The sequence below is a fragment of the Coffea arabica genome, chromosome 11c (genome assembly GCF_036785885.1).
Source record: "Coffea arabica cultivar ET-39 chromosome 11c, Coffea Arabica ET-39 HiFi, whole genome shotgun sequence".
NCBI classification, from domain to species: Eukaryota; Viridiplantae; Streptophyta; class Magnoliopsida; order Gentianales; family Rubiaceae; genus Coffea; species Coffea arabica.
The window spans coordinates 37564624-37586044 of record NC_092330.1 but is presented as its reverse complement, the minus strand read 5'-3'; the positions used below and the strand labels follow the sequence as shown (position 1 = coordinate 37586044).

General features: G+C 36.1%; 3 protein-coding genes across 3 annotated transcripts; 1 reads left to right on the top strand and 2 right to left on the bottom strand.

Annotated features, from left to right (window-relative positions):
• Window positions 1-529: 529 nt before the first annotated feature.
• On the top strand, window positions 530-5464 carry LOC113717170 (uncharacterized). The gene is made up of 11 exons (XM_027241859.2): window positions 530-825; window positions 935-1019; window positions 1484-1553; window positions 1651-1711; window positions 1791-1844; window positions 2629-2785; window positions 3020-3110; window positions 3400-3509; window positions 4086-4192; window positions 4869-4979; window positions 5071-5464. Exons 1-11 carry the CDS (start codon window positions 637-639, stop codon window positions 5185-5187), a joined length of 1152 nt encoding a protein of 383 aa, XP_027097660.1. The 5' UTR covers window positions 530-636; the 3' UTR covers window positions 5188-5464.
• Window positions 5465-9099: 3635 nt separating this feature from the next.
• Window positions 9100-11233, bottom strand: LOC140017002 (reticulon-like protein B9). Its single transcript, XM_072071343.1, has 5 exons — window positions 10910-11233; window positions 9974-10154; window positions 9722-9851; window positions 9533-9602; window positions 9100-9418 (listed from the first exon to the last, which is right to left on the bottom strand). The coding sequence occupies exons 1-5, from the start codon at window positions 11007-11009 to the stop codon at window positions 9249-9251; spliced, it is 651 nt and encodes a 216-aa protein (XP_071927444.1). The 5' UTR covers window positions 11010-11233; the 3' UTR covers window positions 9100-9248.
• A 6285-nt stretch (window positions 11234-17518) lies between these two features.
• On the bottom strand, window positions 17519-20601 carry LOC140017024 (uncharacterized). Its single transcript, XM_072071373.1, has 3 exons — window positions 20115-20601; window positions 19801-20006; window positions 17519-17947 (listed from the first exon to the last, which is right to left on the bottom strand). The coding sequence occupies exons 1-3, from the start codon at window positions 20205-20207 to the stop codon at window positions 17659-17661; spliced, it is 588 nt and encodes a 195-aa protein (XP_071927474.1). The 5' UTR covers window positions 20208-20601; the 3' UTR covers window positions 17519-17658.
• Between the last annotated feature and the right edge of the window lie 820 nt (window positions 20602-21421).

The window sequence follows — 21421 nt, the reverse complement described above, 5'->3', positions numbered from 1 at the left end:
AACTTGAGGCAGAACGCCTCGCTACACTGAAAATAACAGAAAGCCCTACCAAGAAACAAAAGACCACTGCTGAAAAAGTGAAGGAAAAAGACGCCATGGCCTAACAGAATTAATAGCCACTAATTCCTTCACCATTTTTCCAGCCAGCACACTTTTGCAGATTCAATGGATCTGAACTCCGGCTCTTAAGCCATAGTTTTTGCAATGTATATTTTGCAGATTCAGTGATGTCCACTGAAGTTCTTAACTGCCAACTTTTGACATCCGCCAACAATAGATATAAAATACTTTTGCTATCATGACAATGTCATCCTATTAACCAACACTCAAATGTTGTTACCTTCCCCAATTCACTCATCTCTTCTAGCAACATGAATTTCCTCATTCTTACTAAATGTTTCCTGATTCTTATTAAATGTAATCCAAAACTTTCCGCCCCAAGAAACACCACCAGCAACGACGTCGCATTGAACAAATCAACACAGAAACGGCGAGGGGTAGCTTGAGAAATGGGCATCCCACGTACAAAAAATAAAATAAAATAAAATAAAAATGGCATCCCAAATTCCAAGCAGTCAACAAACTTTCCCGTCATATCTGGGCTTCCGATACTAAAACGACATCGTCTGGACGAGTATGACGGACGGCTCCATGCGAGCTCTCGTAGGATCCATACACTCTTGTCCTACTCAGGCCGTTCTCTACATCGCCGGCGGCGCCTCGCAGGCGTTAGGGTTGTTGTTGTCGGTCCCCGGAGCATCAAATACGGTACTGGAAGCCGTAGTTCCGTATTCTGGAATGTCCATGATTCAATTGCTCGGCAAGGTCAATTTCATAATGATCCCACTTAACATCTACTTTTATCATCTCCATTTCTCAGAGTTTAGTTCTATAAGTATTTGGTAGTATTTGATTACTTGTTGTGAATGAACAGGTTCCAGCTCAATTCGCTAGTGCCAAGACGGCGGAGGAAATGGCACTCTTGGCTTATAATAGAGCTTTAAAGCTTTCTAAACCAGGTTCTATTTCCGAAATGAATTTGTATTTTTTTTTCTACGTTCGGTATATTCAAATTTCTAGAGTTTCTGTATAATATAATAAGCGACAAGATGCTGACACTGGTGGTCTGGAAAGTCCAGGAACATGGGAGGTTGTATCTGTCAATCGAGCTCAATTGCTCAAGCTCCATTGGTCATAATGGACCAACTAACTTCACTTTTGAACAGTCTTACCCTCAAATTTTACGTACGGAGTTCTAGTAATATATTCTGTTGTTGTCATTCTTGCCAATTTATGTTAATGATGCAGGCAGTTTTTTCCTTGTTGTGCTGAAAGGCTTTAGTAGTTAGATGACTTTCCTGGATGCGTCTGCAGGTCTACCTGGGGCCATTTTTTTTTTCTTTTTCTTGATTCGTAGCGTTGTTCTTGAATTATCGATCATTTGTTACATTGGTGATGCATCTTGGTTTCAATGATTAAATAGGTTCTCCTGTTCTGGGAGTCGGTTTTACTGGTTCTCTAGCTAGCACACGCCCCAAACTAGGAGATCATAGGTATCTTACAGGATGCAGTTTCTTTTTTGTTAGAAGAATGAACTTTTTTGTCTTGCATAGGTTAGAAACCTGAACTCCGGCCTTGCCTCATTTATAGGTTTCACTTGTCAACTAGAACATCTGACCAGCTTTGGGTATCAACGGTTACTCTGTCAAAGGTACTGCAGGATTAACTTTGCTTTTCCTTCTGGGAGTTAACTTCCTCAAAACATTCAACTGGGCTAATGAATAATTTAGGGTTTGCGCACTCGTGAGCAAGAAGAAACAGTCTCAAGCCAGTTCTTACTCAAGGTGAGTGAAGTTTTTTAAGTTGAAAGTTGCACATTTAATTCTTTCGTGATTTTTCAGGAGTAACGTGCTGAGTAAGGTCTGAAAGAGGTGTTGGTGCTGATCGTCTGATATTTTAGAAATGTGATTTGAGTAGTATCTAAGTTGTTAGCACCAATAAAAGTGCTTTTTAAAAAGTTGAAGATGCTTGACTACAGAAAATTTGGTATAATAATGTCTTATCAGATGCCATTTACTAGTACGGGCCATATCTGATGGGACGACTTGACTGTGGGTGTGAAAGTATTTTCTAAAGCTGCTTTTGGTTCTTTATTAGAATTGGAATTGCATCATATGCAAAGTAAACTTCTATAGAGACAGTTTTTTATTCTGTTGGACAACCAAACATAGCCTAGGATTACATTTCACCGTTTACCTATAGGTGCTTAGTGATTTCATCTTATTGCTTCAAAGAAGTGAGTGTAAAAAGTCATGTTAAGAGAACTTTGATACAAATCAAAATTTTCTTCTGCACAAGTCTCAGTGGATGTGCTTGATAGATATATATATTATGACCTAAAAGCAGTTTTATCCATGGCATTGCCTCAGGTGCTGCTGGCGTACATTCAATAGAATTGCCTAGAAATGGAATTTTCATATCCACACTTTGTTAAAATTTTTGGTCCAGTTTTTCCAAGAACTTTACACTCCATAATTATCCTGACTGATTGGTTCGTTAATTCTCATTTGGTCAAAATTGAGTCTCTGTCTCTTTATGTAATTGAAAAATTTTATGATGTACTTATAGGGAATTGCCAACGCTTGCAAGGTTGAGGCAACCTATATTTCTGAGCTAAATGAATCTGAAGTTCCTGATGAATATGAAAGCAAATTTGATGAAGATCAAGAATTAGAGCAAGTTATAAATGGACAGATTTGCTTTAAGGTCTATCCCTTTTCAAGTGGTATGATTTGAACTGTTAGAAATAGTCTTAACAATGTGGATTGTCCACCACAATTTCCCCATTGCACTTGGGTTATAAAAGCCTCATCTGTTTGAAACATTTACTAACAGTTGAAGTTGCATTTTGGTGGCTGGTGAAATTGGGTGGAGAATCTACATTGTATCTTAAAATTGTATAATTTCCACTAAGTGATCTACTTTCTAGACCTCTGTTGTGAAGTAAAACATTTTGCAGATATTGCTAATACGAAACGGAAGATTATTCTATCTGGTTCCTTTAATCCTTTACATGAAGGTCACCTAAAGCTCTTGGATGTTGCAATTAGGTAAATCTGTCTATTCTTGCAACTTTCCAGTTCCAATATTGTGACTCATGGTAATATGATTACATGATAGAAGATCTTTTTCAGAAGGCAAGTCCAGTCATAAAACGAACAGCATTAGATGGAGGTTCAGTGTCACGTGAAACAGCATGAAGTGCTTCCAGTTTTTGTCAGTTCATTTAGACATAAATGAGATGATATTGTCTTAGGATAGTTCCGTGTGCTACCATATCACTATTAGGTTTATGTCCTATTGTTTCTGATGTTTACGTAGTTTATTTTATATATGCAGCATATGTGGGGATGGATACCTGTGCTTTGAATTGTCCGCCATAAATGCTGATAAACCTCCTTTGACAGTATCTCAAATCAAAGAACGTGTCAAACAGTTTGAAAGAGTTGGTAAGTCTGGATCATTTAGTTTCTATACTTAAGTTCAGAATCAATGCTGTGTGTGCATTTGAAACCATCTGACAAATTTTCCTTCTAAAATGAATCACCTTCTGAAGATTAAACTTTTATTATGGAAATTGGTAGTGGATGTCAAAGCCTTTTGTGTCTCCCTATAATTGAACCTTGGAATAGTGGTTTTCATTATGACTAAATTTGAAGCCTGTGTGCATGTGCATGCAGGAATATGGCAGTGGATAATAGCTTGATTACACCAGGCTTAGGCACAAGGAACATTAGCTTTGTCATGGAATTGGTTAGGGTTGAAAGTATCTTAAATTGATTTGCTGAATTTGGTTCTCCCGTTACATGGATCCAAAGTTGTTCTGTTAGTATTTGTAGATTTGTCATTTGAATGCTTCTGAAATCCCCACCCAGGTTGGGGTGGTGCAAAAAGGAAATTTTCTTTTCCAAGTGTTTTGGAATTTGTCAGAATACTTTCTTTGTAGGGATCACTGGGCTACACCGTTGCCATATTTTTACATTACTTATTAAATGGATGCTAATTGCTTTCATATGTGCATTCAGGAAAAACAGTCATAGTATCTAATCAGCCATATTTTTACAAGAAAGCAGAGCTCTTTCCTGGCAGTGCTTTTGTCATTGGTGCAGATACAGCAGTGAGATTAATCGATGTAAGGACCTTTAATATATAGCAGGAGTCTGTGAAATTTACTATGTAGCCTTGTCCTTTCCGTTACTGGCTTCTTTACTGTATTTTGGGTGTTCAATAGTTTATGTAGTTCAATACCTTTTTTTTTTTTTCAAGCAACTATCTAGGTTGTATGTCATCATTGCAGCTTTAGTTGTTATTTTGGTTCCAATTGTGTATCTGAGTCTTATCCTTACCAGTATATCTAGTTTTTATCTACCGGTTGATTTAACTTCCTCAATTTGGTTTTCTACTTTTATCTTTTGATTTACCTTCCTCAATTTAGTTTTTATTTTGGTTCCAAGTGTGTACCTGATTCTTATGCTTACCAGTATATCTAGTTGTTATCCTCAATTTGGTTTTCTACTTATGTTTATCATTTTTCTGGTTACAATCATAAGCTCTCTCTCTCTTCTTGGTAATAGGATAGATATAGTTTTTCTTATCTTGTGGTGCGGAATATGTTTTAATAAGTGGCAAACTTTCTGGAGTAGCTCTCTCTCTCTCTCTCTCACACGCGCGCACGCAAAAAAGAATAGTGATCTTGTTATGCTAATAAATTCTGGTGTCTGTGGATTTTAATTTTGCATGCAGTAATGTGTTTCTGTGAAAGTTTGCAATTTCTTTTGCCTTAATGTTTGGAAGTTGCTGATTTTCAGCCGAAATACTATGGGAACGATTATGCAAAGATGTTGGAGATACTCATCGGGTGCAAAAACACTGGATGTGTTTTCCTTGTTGCTGGCCGAAACGTAGATGGTGTTTTCAAGGTTAGATTACATTTCAAAAAACCTTTCCATACCCTGGAGTTATTGTGATGACTCGTCTTACAAACTTGTACCCTTTCGCGGTCTCTCTTAGGTACTCGAGGATTTTGACGTACCAGAGGAACTGAAAGGCCTGTTCATTTCCATACCAGCAGATACATTCCGCATGGACATTTCATCAACTGAAATTAGGAGAAGTCGAGGAATGTGAGAACTGTTGTCACGTAAATTTTGACCCACAGCTATATCTTGGCTTGTGCCTGTTTTAAATATTTATTGTGTCTAGAAATGATGAAGGACTGCACACGTTCTCATTGTACCCCAAATTGTTCAAATAAACTGGACAGTGTGTGAAGAAAGAGTAGGAAAGTAATAGAATAACACCTAAAGAAATTTACAACTGAGAAGAATCCTTGTAAACTCAAGTCTTACGTTCTGTACTTGTGTGCAAGTGTTTGGGAAATGTCTCTTGGCCTGTTGAGTTCTTATTCCAGGTTGCGGAATCTTATTCTAGCCAATTTCAAAAATGGGAACTGTCTATGATATGCCTTATGCCTGTTTAGTAGGACCAAATTCGTTGATGTACAATCAGAACGCCATTAAAATAGAGCTTTCAAATACTAAAATAGAGGCCAACAGCCTCTTGGTCTATCGAAGAACCCTTGCCCTCTACCAAACTTACCTCTTAATTGTGGCTGCCACCTTCGGGTGAATTGTTGCCTATCTTTTGACATCTATTGATAGGAGGCTGTTATTACAACTCCTGAACTGCAAAACCGAACAATTTGTACCCCTAACAAACAAAAAAGAGAAAAAAAAGAGAGGAGGAGGAATCGATTACTACTTTAGTTTAGTTTCCTACCCTTTGTTTTTTGTCATCTCTAGTTTGGTTTTTCTCCCGATTCACAACTGAAAAGAATCAGCAGATCAGGTAGGTGATAAGAAGTCAGAGAGCAGCACGGTGATCAGCCACCACATGCAGCGGTGCAACCTGCACCACATGCAGCCCCGTGGGCATCAGTTTGGGTGGCAGAAGAAGCCTTGTCTCTGGTTGCACCACTTCCACAGGAGAGGATAACGGCTAAGATGAAAGATGAACTAAGGAACGCCACCCACAAAACCCAAACTACACTTCCTAAGCCCTCAAAATTTTGTCCATCCCAGATTCCTCCTCCTCCTCCTCCTGCCTTGAGTTCTCTGACCATCTCTTGGTACACTCCTAAGCTCTGTCTTCGTTGGAATCAGCACTTCCACAAGTCTTTCAGACTACTCATCTTATCTACTGCAAAATTTGACTTTTATGGACACAGGCTCCTTATCACGCCATACATAGAAACTGGAAAAAAGAGGAAAGGGACAGAAAAAGGACAAAACCACAGCAGAATCTAATGTTTTCACACAACTTTTTTGACAATGCTTATCGAAAATGTGCTATCCCTATCACAGAACTAGAGAATCTGCATGAAATTGGTCAGAGTTTGACCTTCGTGCTTTTTTCTAAAGCATTCTTAAGCACAAGACTACTTACCCAGTCTACCGACTGCGATTCTTCATAATAATTTCTTTTGAACAAAATATATGTTCTAAAACTTCGGAATCAGTGGACCGCATTTGGAATTTGAGTTTGTCATTGCATTTATCTTTGTGTTAATTATAGACAGATTAAAAGCCATATAAATAGCCAGCTGAGAATTCATGATAAAATCTGGATTCTGGGAAAAACAATAATCTATGTTTTTGAGTTTGGATTAAAATTATGACTCTGGTGTATCTTACACCATTTATGTTTTCTATTTTGCCCACAAAAGGAAAGTACCATATATTTAGTACCACGAAAAAACAGTTAAGTTAAAAAAGTTAACCGTTCCTATTACTGAAAATTTTAACTTGAAATTTATCTCTTATCTTAATCTTTAAAAAATTGTGAAAACCATATTGGAGGTTAATATAACTTGAAATGCTAGATATATTTTTTCATGCGTAGGCCAAAAGAAACAGGCACGTATTGAGGACTGTGGTCGGAAAATTAGCAGGCCCTGTCTACTTGCTTTTTTCCAAAGCCGAAGTGACTTTTTGGCATTTTACAAACCTAATTCCACAGGAAATCATAAAAGCCGGTAACTCTTGTGGTTCCTGAGGAAACTTATAAACTACCCCAAACCCCCCCCCCCCCAACATTCGATGTGGGATAACAACCTTAAGCAGGCGAGCTGCTACTAAGACCTAAAGAGACCTCACTCAACCCGGACAGGCTGTTGTCTTTTTTCCAAAGCCGAAGTGACTTTTTGGCATTTTACAAACCTAATTCCACAGGAAACCACAAAAGCCCTGTCTACTTGCTTGCTATGCTTTCTTCCCTGATGCGTTTATAGATAGAAAGGGTTCGATGGGAGCAAGAATTTTAAGGAACATCTAGAGCCTTTTGGATCCGTTTGGTTAGTATTATTTGAAACAAAAGAATTCAAATATTATTGGACTTGTATCATAAACATAATTTTCAATTATCTTTTTATCTCATATGTATCACATTACAAAAAGTGTTACCGTATAATTTCAAAGCCATCTTCCAAAAAATGAATAAATATATAAATAAAATATTCCCACTGTTCCATTGGGACTGTCATGTTTTCCATTTTGGAATGTCCCAAAATGTTTGCCACAAAATTATAAAACTCAACTAGGACCTCAGTCCAAAGAGGTGACCGATTCAACAGGTTACTGGTCCAATCATGGGTTGGCCAATTCAACCAGCAAGTGCATTACATAGTATAATAATACATTTTGAATTATAAAAATATTATAATTTTTAATTTGAAGGTTCAATCAACAATTTTTTTTTTCTGATTTGAACGGTTGAACCGCTGGGTTATTGACTGGTCAATGGATTTATTACTTATCCGGTCTAACTTGAAAACCAATCCAATTAGGTGGCCGATTCACCAGTTTGAATGGTTGAACCGTCAGGTCTAGCCGAATTTTGTAACTATTATTTGTTATTTTACCAAAGTCAAAGTTATTTTTTATCTCTTTTTTCAATATTGTCCCCATCTTTATCTATATTTCATACTAAATTCAAATTTGAATTTTGAATTCTTGAGAGCAACTTTGAAAATAAATCTACCAACATTACCATCAAACTATTATTCTTAATAAGTTAAAATCCCGAAATGCGACGAATAATTTGGAATGCAGGAAGTAATTAGCTTTGGGCTTGCACATGGAACATGCAGAGTTGGCTTTGGGCCAATAATTAGCTTTAGCCTACATCTGTAACCCACGCTTATAATGAACATAATTGAGGTTTCTGAAGAGATTTTGAAAGCAACAATGGAATCTACAAGCCCAAAGGAAGTATATTGGCCAACAACAATTCTGTTTTATTAGCTGTTTTTTGAGATGTTTTTGAAAAATTTTGCTGTAGCAGATTTTTTAGAAAATATTTTGGAATATTTAATAATAGAAGAGTTTCTAGAATATATTTTGAGATATTTTTTAAAATTTTTAAAAAATTTAAACTAATTTTTAAATTTCCTTTTAGAGTACTTTTTAAAAATTTTTATTGTATTTGAAAAACTAATTTTTGAAAAACATCCAAAAAACAGGGGATCCAAACATCCCAGAAACACTACTGGTGATGGAATGCGATTGGTGGTGGTGTTATGGGCAAGTTGGGAATCAACAATCAACCGCGTTAGGTCGAGTGCGGTTGGTTCTCAGATGGATGTTTCATGCCTTAATGGTTGTGTGGGAACAGCATGTGCAATTTCATTTCAGTTTGGAAAATCATGTTCGTTGTATTTAGTAAACATATTCGGTCTTCTTTTTTTTTTTTTTTTTTTTTTTTGTAAAAGAAAATTTGGTGAATTTGGCTTCACTCAACACTACGGATCAAAGTATGTCCCAAGTACTGTATATATACACTTATAGACGTTATTCAAACACGCAACTTTTTATAAAAAAAATAATTTATTTTTACCATTTGAATCAACTTATCTTGCCGTCCATTTTGTTTTCTTCCCATCATTACCATGAAATTGACCTTGAAGCTAAAGTGCTAAACAGATAAACTCATACTGACAGATCAAAGAAAATTAAGAATGAATACTTTACAGCTGTAAAAGGTTAATCATTATCCATCTTCTTTTGAAGAAGTAATTTTTTTTTTTTTTTTTTACTTCAAATATGTCTTGCTGTCTAGGCAACATAGCAAAGTGGTTATGAAATAGGGACAGGCAATTTCTTCACAAGTTAGTTTCCTGATTTTCTCCAACTTTAGTATCCCTTCTTTTGGTTCACTGGCCCTCTTGGAATCTTGCTAAGGATTTTTGAATCAAATTTTTTGTACAATTTCTTCATTTCTCTCCTCCCTTGGCTTGCGAGATGATCCACTTCATTTTGATGACGCTCATATAAAGCTGGTAAAGTTGCCAAGCTGAGGAAGCCTTCAAATCCCAGCAAAAAATAACAAAAGATGCCATGCATGATTAGTAACTTACATATGATGACAATAATACAACACTATTCCAACAACATCAACAGATTTTCATCAACCTTACCAATGTATAAGAAGTTCAAAGAGCTGAAAGAGCTTCCGATAATTGACAACATCCAGAGGAAAGTGATTGCCTGATTGGAAGTATACAAAAGAAAAGGAAGGTCAGAAGACAATGATAACACAATCAATTGGCGGAAAGACAAAATGGAACACAGCAGGATCAAAATGACAATTGAGCGAAGATGTATACCAGAAAAAATGTTTTTATATCTTTTCCAGATGAAATGTCATACAAATTCAACAATATCCAGTTGATTTTGGCAAACAGCCATCTGAATGTAGCTTCAGGCACTGTTATAGCATGCAAATCTGGGGGATTCCTGTAGAGCATTTGGAGACAGAAAGTTTGGCAATATTAGCTCAGTTAAAACTTAAAGATGGCGAAACTAACTTGCAATATGAATTGGTAACGCAGTAGAGGTATTAGGAAAGAAAACAGTACCAATCAACTAATCCTGCCCCAGTGGACCAAATAAACATAATTAACATCATAATGATAGAGATGTGACACAGAAGAGTGATGAAATTGTATTCCACCAATTCAAAAAGGAGCCATATAATTGTGACGCCTATTAGGATTGTAGCAGATAACTTCTTGTTTTCCCACAGTAGTATGTCTGCAACTGCAATTGAAAATGCAAATGTCACGTAAACACATCTTTCTTGTGCGAAAACATGTACTTTTGACTCACTTTGTTCTTACAGCGTATTCCAATCTGGCAATCAAGAAGAGGTTTAATTTAAGCCTCACACAAAGGACACGAATCATTCAAAAAAAAAAAAAAAAAAAGGTAGCATGTTCAAGTGCGACTGTTATTCATTGTAAACAACACTTGTCGATGAAAGCAATTTTTCACTTCTGGAGAAACATGATTATGCTAATTGCCCTTTTCAATTTTGGGCTCCGGATGAGATAATTTAATTCAGCTCCTTATATTTCTGGAGAACAGGTGTAACGAACGGATTTTGAATTACAGGCATGTTCATATATGTAATTATTGGGAAATACATTGTTATTTTTAAAACAACTTGAAATCACTTCTTTATTTCACAATATTAATGCGCTTTAGCTTACAATGACAATACAGAATTCTTGAATTTCTTTGTAATAAGGCAAGATGGAGGAGATATTAAAACTTATGAAGCAAACCAGACTAGATTACCATAATATCCATGGGAATTATACGCAGGATATTATATGGAAAAAAAAAAAAACACTCTTATGTTAGGCTGTCTGACATTTGAGAAATAATCTTATAGAGAAAGAAAACTATTTTGGAAAAGCAATACAAAAATTCGTTCGATTTCGAAATAAAAGAATATATGGCATCAAAAGTTAAAATGGTAAAGAAGAACAGGATAAAAAGTTGAGAATCACCTTTTCCCCCTCCAAGGATCTGATGCAAGGATCTTTGACGACCAAACAATCTTATTGGAGATAGCGGCTGTTCATCTGAATCTGAGGATGAGCTCGACATGGCTAATCGATCTTCCAACAAAGTATGTCAATATCAGTGCTGCTAGCTATTCATATACTTTAGACCTTATACAGCATTGTCATATATATGCTGCAGTATGATTCTAATCTTAGCCACCAAGACACATTTGGCAAGTAAGAAAGGTATGGCTTTGGCATGGCTGAGAAGATAGCCTCCACTGCAGGGGCTCAGAACTCATTAAATTAATAGCTCATCTTCTTCAATCCATTTTTAGTCTTCCTTTAATAGCTGAGAACTTTCTTGACTCATTTAAACATCCAAGTAAAGAAACTGGTCATGGATTCTCTGTGTTTCATTTGGTAGTTGGCAATGATCACATGAACAGAAAATTCATTATGGATTCTCAAAGGAAATATGCGAGAGTTAAAAATCTCTTGTACGCTGCAAATTTGATCCTTAAGGTCTTTGTTAAGCTCTATACACTAGGGGAACTTCTTGACTATTTCATACCTAGCAGAAATTAATCTTATTTTGTCACCATAATTGAGCACCGGATCCATGCTAACAAGTGACCACGGTATACAAACAAGAAATCCAGAGTTATGGGAACAACAAATATAATTGATAAACAAGTTAATGACCAAGTAACTCGTTTTCAATATTGTCTGATCCACTGATTAAAAGTAGATTGAGATCAAAAAATAAAATATCCTTCTCGAGCTTAACCTAAACTGCGGACACCCTTCCACCGGATTTCAACTAGACCAATTGAAGTATTATTGAACCGGGCTGCCTGCCGTGCTGTGGACGTTAACTTTGTCAGAGTCACATTTGTCGGATTTTTTTAAAAAAATTTTGGCAATATTTTGAGGAATTAGCTAGCCCGTTTTTGGTTTTTCCTTTTTTTTTCCTGATATGTATCATTTTACAAATTTTTAGTCACCAAAAAAAAGGTTAAAGAAAATGAAAAGGCAAATGGGATGATGCATCAAAAATAAAGAAAATTTTGACCATTTTGCAGAGAGGGCGATAGGCATGAGCAGCTATCATGATTGCGCTAGTCATGACTCACACCATCATCATTGTAGCACTCATGATTTTAAGGGCACGCAAATTCTTTCGTTCAAATAATCGCAGATTGAGCTTGTACGCCTTTAGGCACTGCAGAGCCGGAGTGGGATTTGGGGTGGCTTTTTCTCTAGGAGGAAATCTTTGACCAGAATAGGAGCAATTAGAGTTATATTGCTTGCTATTAGCATACTAATTAATCACAAAATCCATTTCATTGTGAGTATATTACTAAACAATCATTGATACATCACTTTTGCATTGTTGATAGATGCTGGAAATCATTATAGCCTATAAACAGCCTCCTCCCTAGCCTTATCATTGCCAAAACCAATAAAAGCATGCATCATGATCTTAATGACATGATAGAACTGATTTAGAAAAGGACTTTAGCAAGGACCACAGGGATTAGAACAAAACAGCCCTCTTCATCATTTGCCAAGGCGAATCTATCAATGTTGGCAGGAGAATTCCACAGCAAAAGAGCCTCATATCCGATGTACCTTTTCATATTTATGCTCCAATCTTCTGACAACTCGTGTATTGCACAAATGTATACGCTGAAAGAGCTCAAGCAATAGACTGTGGGCATGCAAGTACCTTGACCTAAGCTGTGTTGGTAGATCAAAAAAGAAAATTAATAAGAAATGAAGAAGAAAAAGTGCCACAGGCATTGCAGGAAACTGAGAGATTGAGAGGTTAGCTTCTCCAAGATTTGAAAGGTTAATATGTATATTATAATTGCAAACTCATGAATAGGATTTGGTAAATTTACACAGAAAATTCACTACTGCATCATCCACTAATATGAACGTATACATTGATTGTGCCTGCCTCCTACTGGTTGAATTACAAATAATGCTAATGTTTCGAACCTTGCATTAGGGATAGAAGACGAAAACATCACAGAATTGACTGATGTTGCAAGTAAATTTTGCACTAAGCTTCAGTTCTTTGTTCAACTCCTCTAGATCCCGTTTATCACAACCTTAAAGTACTGCTAAAGGAACTACTCCTGTAACAGAAGTGGTTTTTGTAGCCCATCATTTGCAATACTTCAATCATGTTCAAGACTTCACGTTCAAGAAATTGAAGGTCCTATTATAATTGTACTAAATTTTTCATGAACCAGGAGTTTAAAGGGCAACTGGACAAGGCAAAGACTACACATGTGATCTGAAATGGCGGAGCGAGCATGCCTCCCTTGCATCACATCACCGAAAAGGGCAAAACAACTTCAGTTCAGGGTTGGAAGGCCATCATTTCATTCATTTGCAGGCCATAATTTTGGGCCCTGTGGTCAAAATAAATACTATTATGGACATAGAATGCTACTGCATTTTTTTTTCTTTTACCTATATTCTGTCTTTTTTCTGCTAATTCCTCTTCGTGGTAGTACAATCTCTAATGATGATTTCTGTTCACGAACAGGGTTTGCCTAATTGAAAGTGCATCGCATTTCCAATTGTTTACAGTGTCAAATTTGACAGTATAGTTGAAGTCGGCGGACCCCATTTGGAGCTTGGACAAAGAACCAGTCATGTAGCTCCATCATGCAGGATAATAGAGGGGTAATATCATGATCTCATGAAGGACAATGTGAAAATGCAGGACACTTTAAAGAGTCACCCTTTTTGACTTTGTGAATTCTTTATCCTAAAGCCTTAAAGAGAAAAGCAGATAATCTTTTGATTTTCGATGATTTTACTATCTTTTAAGTACCGCTTTATTTTGCTGTACAAAGAAAGATATATGAGGAGGATGGGGATAAAAGAGGGAGCCAAATAGTTAAAAGGACAAATTAAGTGCATTGGACTTTTACTTTTCCTATACCGATTTCACATCGACCCTTTCTTTTTGTTTATAAAGCTTTTCGTTTCTGAATAAAATACAAAGTTGTGAAAATATGTTGGTAAACTAATTGCCATCTTGTGGGTATAGCTGTAGTGGGGGAAAATAATAATGGTTGAGAATATGATTACCTGTTGAGTTGAGGCTGAGTTCCTGGAAGAAATAATGTGGAGAAAATGCTAGCCTGCATGCTTAGAAAGATTACCAATAAGAAGTAATCATTGACAGCACTTAAAAAAGTTGCAATTGATTTACCTATAACTGGATTTAAACTTTGGCTCGAACAAGTAATAGATTTTTTTTTTTTTTTTGCTTGGATCAATGGATGTAATTCTCAATGCTATATATATATATTCTTTTTTTTCTTTTCTTTAGAAAGGGCTTGTTTTCTTCAAATTAATCATACTCTGTGAATGTCTAATTACGTTGAAACAAGTAAGAACATCTCTATCCTTTTCTCACTTATTCATAGCATGAGGGTTTCTTTTTTGGTACAACATGATTTGTGTTTCAAGTTAATCGTAATACTTTAGAAAGTCAGTTTCTACATTAATTTATCAAACATGATAAAGTAGTCGGAAACAAAAGTAAAACTACATTATGAAGCCAATCAAAATAATCTACCGGGAAACATTGTGGTAAAATCAAATTTCATGTTTGCCAAATTAGATGTTTATTGTGCAATCTAGTATTACTTTTTTTTTTTCCTTATTTTCCCCAATCAAAGTTAACTAGATTCTAAAATGAGCGTGCAAAAGGGAAAATTGACTGCCCATGAGACAAGAAAACATATTTTGTATCCATTTTCAAGCAAGAAAAGCCCGAGACAAGTCAAAAAGTAACATTTAACTAGGGTCACTTTTTGGTATTTAAAATAACGAAAAACAAAAAACTAGGAGCTCCTTCTATATTTCTTTTGCGGGTCAAGGAATTAAATTTCAAATTCCTCTGTTAATGCTTTAGCTTTTTTATTTTATCAGTAGAAATGAGTTATGAGGTATAACTAGGGTTACAAATGAGTTGAATCGAGTCGAGTATTGATCTAATCGAATCGAATCTTGACTTAGTTTTATCAAACTCGACGAGCTGCCAGTCTAAATTTCAAGCTCGAGTTCGACTCAAATTCTAGTTGACTTCGAGCTTGAAAAAATAAAAAATAATTATTTTATTTTTTAAAAAATAAATAAAATAATATCTTTTTCTTAATAAATAACTCAAGCTCGATTTAGTCGGCTCGCGATCTGCTCGATTCGTTTGCAGTGCTAGGTATAATAATCTTCATACTGCAGCCCGAAACCCCCTTCCCCTCAAAAGTCCAAACCCAAAAATAAATTAATTAATTATAAAAAAAGTAGTCTTGGACGTATTCTGAATAATTAATTGAGAAACAGATAATTTTATGTCCTTTTTTTTTAAAAAAATTGATATATATGAAAACACATAACATGATGAACACTTAAAAAAAAAAAAAAACTGGTAAACGAAACAAAGAATAAGTGCTTACTTGCTATTAGAATTTTCTCATTTTAAGGATGACTAATGATTGTTGCATGGTGAATCAGTGATGAACTTTTTTAAAAGCATGAAATGTTTAAGCCTAAAGTTTTAGCATAGGTATGGGGTGAAAACTTTATCAATATCACCACCTCTTTTCAGCCATCTCCTTCCTCTATAAATTGAGACAACAGCCAAATCCCACTTCATCCATCTCTCTCCATCTCCCAATCCCTCTCCCAAACCAGCAATTCTTCATCATCAAAAACATCATGAAGCACCTAGCATTCGTTGCAGTTCTTCTCTTGGTTCTTGGAGGGATTGAGAAAGCAAAAGCAGTGACTTGCAACCCTTTGCAGCTGAGCCCATGTGCAAACGCTATAACATCTTCCTCTACACCTACTGCAATCTGCTGTTCCAAGATAAAAGAACAGAGGCCATGCTTATGCAGCTACATGAGGAACCCTAATCTCAAGAAGTTCATCAGCTCTCCTAATGCCAGGAAGGTGGCCAACACTTGTGGCACTCCATTTCCTCAATGCTAAGAGTCCATTGATTATTTCTGTTTTTAGCATCTGGTCTTAGTTATATATATATATATATATATTGAGTCTATTATGGTCATGTTTTGCATTATCTATTCCACCTAGCCTATGTTCTATCATCTCTGTATCACTGTGGAACTTGTGTGGCGAGTGATCAGTCTTTGGTGTCATAGTTATTATGGGAATGGGCGCTGTCGCAGTACAACCATGTTGTGCTTGCATTGGACTATGTTTTACTTTGCTTATTGTAATGAAGATTGAATAATTAACGCTAACCCTATCTACTATTTTGTTTACGCTCTTTTTTTTTTATTAGTGAAGCGGTAATTGAAGGATAGAGGCGTCTATAGATTACATTGAGATACATGATCAACATATATAAACATACTGATTTCATGATGGTACATGGTCAACCATAATTGACAGATTAAAAATTTTGCAACAAAAGTTGCATGCGATGTAAATTTGAGTGAGCATTATAAACTTGTACTGTCATCTCGACTCACAAAAAAAGTATAAAGTCACCCAAATTTCTAGTTTAAAATCATGTTATACCATTTGGTACGTAATAGTCTGCATATAAAATGCTTTAAGTAACACTAACAAATCAAATTACATTCATAATATAAGGAAAATTTTAATAATGCTCCCTTAATTATTTGTTAACATCACTTCTTATAACTTTTTTTTACTCCTGCAAAATGATAAAAAATGCTCATACTCTGCATTTTGGCTACAATTTCATTGAAAAGGGGTAGTTGTAAATTCAATGCAAAATGGGAATTTGACTAACTCACATGGTCAAAAAGGTCAAGAGAAGTGCCGTTGACAAATAAGAGAATGCAATTAACACCTCTCCATAACATTATACCAAGTCAACCTTATTAAGACTAAAAGCTCTGCAAAGTTTAATTTCATCATCGAATTAAATAAAGTTCATTTTTGTTTACGTAGGTCAAGTGGATCGAGTCTAAGCCACACCACACCAATTATTGTATTTAATAAAGAGCTCCATAATATTATACCAAGTCAACCTTATTAAGACTAAAAATTTTACAAACTTTAATTTCATCATCGAATTAAATAAAGCTCATTCTTGTTTACGTAGATCAAGTGGATCGAGTCTAAGCCACTCCACACTAATTATCATTTTTAATAAAGAGCTCCATAATATTATACCAAGTCAACCTTATTAAGACTAAAAATTTTACAAACTTTAATTTCATCATCGAATTAAATAAAGCTCATTCGTAAAAAGCTCATTCTTGTTCACGTAGGTTAAATGGATCGGGTCTAAGCCACTCCACACCAATTATCATTTTTAATAAAGAGCCATCTAATTTTCGAGATGGTTTGTAGGTGTGTCTTTCTTTCTTGCTCAAAATGGTCATTTAATTTTTGGGATTGTTTGTAGGTGTGTTCTTTCTTGCCCAAAATAGAAAACCATTTTTAGTGTTTTGCTCGGAGCTTTCTTAAATGATTCTGCAATTGATTTCTAAGGACAGTGTCAGAGTAAGGTTTAGCTGAGAAGAAGTGATTTTATCTACTAACATCCAACAAAGGACTAAAGAAAGGAAAACCCTCGGGAAAAACCTCTGAAGTGCAAACCTTTTCCTATAGACAGATACTTTAGATACATAGCTCATTAAGGACCTTTCCAGATCTTCTAATTTTCATCAAAAACATACCCCAGAAACTATTGATACACAAGCACTACAACCAAACCATGATTAGACCTTCAATTCCTGTTGATTCTCCATATAATGGGATGTTGTCATTCCAAGTCCTTCAGTGTTTTGCTTTTCCCATCCACCTGTATCTGCCTTGGCATGAGACCAGTAGTAGAAAATGGAGCCTATCATGGATAGCAAGGTCAATGCAGCCCCAGCAGCAAAAACACCTTTGCGAAGGGTAGCACAGGACAAGTCATTACCACCAAATATGCCTCGGTATTTAGTATGGTAAGCATTCCTAGCTGAGCCAGCCAGTAAGCATGCTTCGGCTCCCAAAAAGCTTACCCTGTGCATTTCTTTCAGTTATTAACGGGCAAGAAAAACAATAAAACACGTTGACACACTTAGCTAATCCAAAGAATTTATGGAGTGAAGAATTTAATAGTCACTATGAGGTGCCCTCATGAAATAATGAGGAGAAAGGAGGAAAGAACAGAATGAAACAGAGTTTGAAAAATCATGTTATTTCAATCAGAAATATCACGCGATAACCAAGCAGCTGCAAAGAAAGAACACTAATGCAATGGAAAAGAACACCAACTGCTCTCGCCAGCTCCATTTTGAACAAAATTAAGAGCTTCGAAGATCAAATTCTGTTTTGCAGGTGTGCCAAAAAAAAAAAAAGGCTTAGCCGGGCCTGCAGAAATTATTGACTGAATGAAACTTTATTGAATCCAAAAACACAAAAAACATGACAAAGAAGGGGAGAAACAAGAATCTCTACCCTCCAGAATAAAGGAAAAGAAGAATCAAAGAACAAGAGAGAACTAGGGGAATGGCAAAACAAAGGAAGCATGCTTAATCAAAGCATGAAATTTCTGGATCTGACCAGTCAATTTATGAAGCAACCTTAGGGAATTAGTTTATACAAGTTCAGCGGAACCATCCAAAGTATACTTCAAGAGAATTGAGATCATAAATGTCATAAGAATTTTTATTTCTAGGAACGCCAAAAAATATCTTCACAAAATGTGAAAACAGGGTTCAGATTCCACCTTTAAACTTTTGGACATGCATACAAACCAGGAAAAAGTGAAATAGCTCAACAAGAATCTCTAGAATTTTATCTTCTCACTCTGATCTAACTTCTGAATATGCATAAACTATTTTTGCCCAGTAATTTTATGCACATTACTTGGTTACCTAATACAGATATCTTACCCCAAACTAAACCAAGAAAGGCACATGCGTTGGGATTTCAATGGCAGCAAGAATCAGGAAGCAAACAATGCTGATCAAATTTTGTTGAAAGACATCCAGCTTCATGCAAATTCCCAAAATTTATCTACTAGAAAGTATAAGAATGGATGAAACCCTGTTCTCCAACTACTACCACCCTCATTGACAGAAGAAAGGAGCAGATGAGCAAAATTACAACCACACACGTGAATGCATTTTATACAAGGAACGGCTGAAATTCAACATGCATATCAAACCATACGTGACATGTGCAAAAGTTGAATAGATGGAACCATTAATTTTCTGTAGCAACGAAAAACATGTCATGACATGGAACGCATAACAGGACAGTTCCCAAACTTCTTCAGTTCCAAGTAAGGGCATGTTTATTTGATGAAACCTTTGCTCAAAATAATCTTATGGCCGATTGTGGAATGAGAAAACAATACATACCCTACCAGAAGATTTGCAATTTCTATGCCAGTTGATGCATGAATTCTACCATACAGGTATTGTACACATATTCAAAACATCACATACAAAATGCTCTAAGCAAAACTGCATACAATTATTCGCTAGAAACAGAACCTAAATGCTGAATGATGTCACAAGTTTATCCCAACAGAGAATTTGACCCCACCACAATGACAAATTATCTCCTAGCCCATCCTGCCAGATTAAGAATTTAAAAAACCAACAGCCAAACTCCAATTATTGCAAGTAAAAATATTTCACATGCAGCTGTGCAGATCATTACTGGAATAGTTAGTGTTGAGAATTATTCTACCACCAAGGCACCAACTATCACCAGCCAACAGGGAGGTGGGGCCCAACTCCAACTCATAGACTCGCTGGAATCAACAATGCTCCACTCTCCCAGTGGCAAACGTAGTAAATCCAAAGCAGAAGGCAAGGACATGATAGTAAATTGGAAAAAAAAAATAAACCAGGGATCATTACCAAGAAAAGATGAAGAAGAAAACAGCACAGGTAGTAGACCGTCCACCCATCATCCCTTTCCCAAAACACAAGCACTTAGTAACGCCGTTAAGCACCGTTTGACTAATTAACAGCAACCCAAACGCCGATAACCCGTAGACGGTCGAAGCATCCGTACCGTACACGCAGTAAGTCGTTTCATCGTACTTATCCGGCATAACATTAGCCTTATCGAACATTAAAAGCCAGGAAAAAAAAAATTAGAACTTTAACTGAGTTTCCATAAAACAAAGAGAACCCAGATGCTATTTTTGGAAATGGAGTAAAGGGGTTACCGTGCTTCGACGCCGTTCAGCTCCGATAGCGAGAACGAAGGCTATGAGGTGAAGAGATGTTATAATTACCAAAATGGGGATGGAAACTCCCATTTTTTTCAGCTGTTATCTCCTACTAATTTCTCACGAACAAGAAGCAACGCACAGTCCTCAATAACTGGAACTTCTTTTCTTTTTTTGCTTTCTTTAGAAGTGTAATGTATGTATAATTGCACAAACTTCTTTTTTTTTTGGGGTGAAGGGAATTGTTTGTGGGGCTACAGGTTTTGCGTTTTGGAATACGGAAACTTTTCTTTTTAGGTGGGATGCTTTTTTTTCCCTTGTTTCGGCTCGGTGGGTGGGCGTTATAGTATATGGTTTGCTTTTTGGATGGATTCGTGGAAAAAATAACCAGTGCAGCCTGCCGGCTTGAGGAAACCGAAATAATAAGGCTTGATGACGATAATTTATCAGGAATTTAGGAGAGAGGAAAGGTGTCGGTGAGGGGAACTCTTGGGGTCCAGTTGTTTTTCAATTTTTTTTTTGGTGAGGTTTTGCCGGTTTCTGGCAGTATTAAGTAAAGTGTACTTTGTTTAAGTGGAAGGTGAATGTATATGGAAATGTTTTGGCAATGCATGATTGGAACATGACATGGTTGATCTGTACTCGAAGACGACGACAGCTGCAGCAGTACCGATTCTTTGAGTTTAATGACTTTGATGATTGAATTTAGTTTCTGAGAGCCACCTATGGCATTAACATTTATTGTGTTAAGTTTGGCTACCGCGGTACCCGTGCTAGTTCCCTTGTTTTCTTCCCTTGTTTAGTCCAAGTATTTTCGATGTTGCTATTGATGCACACAATTATGTACAGTAAAAGATGTATTCGAGGTTCGATTTAAAATTAGAAAGAAAAATTTGCTAAATAGCTACTTAGTTTAGACGATTGAATGGAGGCTGGAGCCAGTTTAACCTTGAAGCCTTGATCTGTTCGTGGAGGATATCTTTCAATACTATTGTAAATCTCAGGGATATGGGTATCTTTGCTCTCTCGTAATGAACTTCTTCTTGGAGAACATATTAATTAAGATGAAAGCACAATTTGTTTGTTTTCCTTTTGTTTTTCATATCATTGTTGGCTAAGCCACTAAATGCCTAATCTTCTACATTCTTGCAACAGCACCACACTCTTATTTTATGTAAACGGACTTTTCAATCTGTAATGCTTTTTTATCGGGGGATTCACCCTGTCTAAATAAACTTCATTGGCTGCTTTTGAAGAAAAGGAACTCAAAAGCATCATCCCTAGCTCAAAGTACGAAAAACAAA

What these genes read in the sequence shown, in the direction of transcription:
- LOC140017024 (XM_072071373.1), bottom strand. Translation starts at nt 20,207, where the DNA reads ATGGGAGTTTCCATCCCCATTTTGGTAATTATAACATCTCTTCACCTC. An exon ending in CTGAACGGCGTCGAAGCACG is followed by an intron (nt 20,007 to 20,114) that starts GTAACCCCTTTA and finishes ATGTTCGATAAG; the next exon opens with GCTAATGTTATGCCGGATAA. An exon ending in TTCTTCTTCATCTTTTCTTG is followed by an intron (nt 17,948 to 19,800) that starts GTAATGATCCCT and finishes AGAAATGCACAG; the next exon opens with GGTAAGCTTTTTGGGAGCCG.
- LOC140017002 (XM_072071343.1), bottom strand. Translation starts at nt 11,009, where the DNA reads ATGTCGAGCTCATCCTCAGATTCAGATGAACAGCCGCTATCTCCAATA. An exon ending in GGGGCAGGATTAGTTGATTG is followed by an intron (nt 9,852 to 9,973) that starts GTACTGTTTTCT and finishes AATGCTCTACAG; the next exon opens with GAATCCCCCAGATTTGCATG. An exon ending in ATATAAAAACATTTTTTCTG is followed by an intron (nt 9,603 to 9,721) that starts GTATACATCTTC and finishes ACTTCCAATCAG; the next exon opens with GCAATCACTTTCCTCTGGAT.
- LOC113717170 (XM_027241859.2), top strand. Translation starts at nt 637, where the DNA reads ATGACGGACGGCTCCATGCGAGCTCTCGTAGGATCCATACACTCTTGT. An exon ending in CTCTTGGATGTTGCAATTAG is followed by an intron (nt 3,111 to 3,399) that starts GTAAATCTGTCT and finishes TTATATATGCAG; the next exon opens with CATATGTGGGGATGGATACC. An exon ending in CAGCAGTGAGATTAATCGAT is followed by an intron (nt 4,193 to 4,868) that starts GTAAGGACCTTT and finishes GCTGATTTTCAG; the next exon opens with CCGAAATACTATGGGAACGA.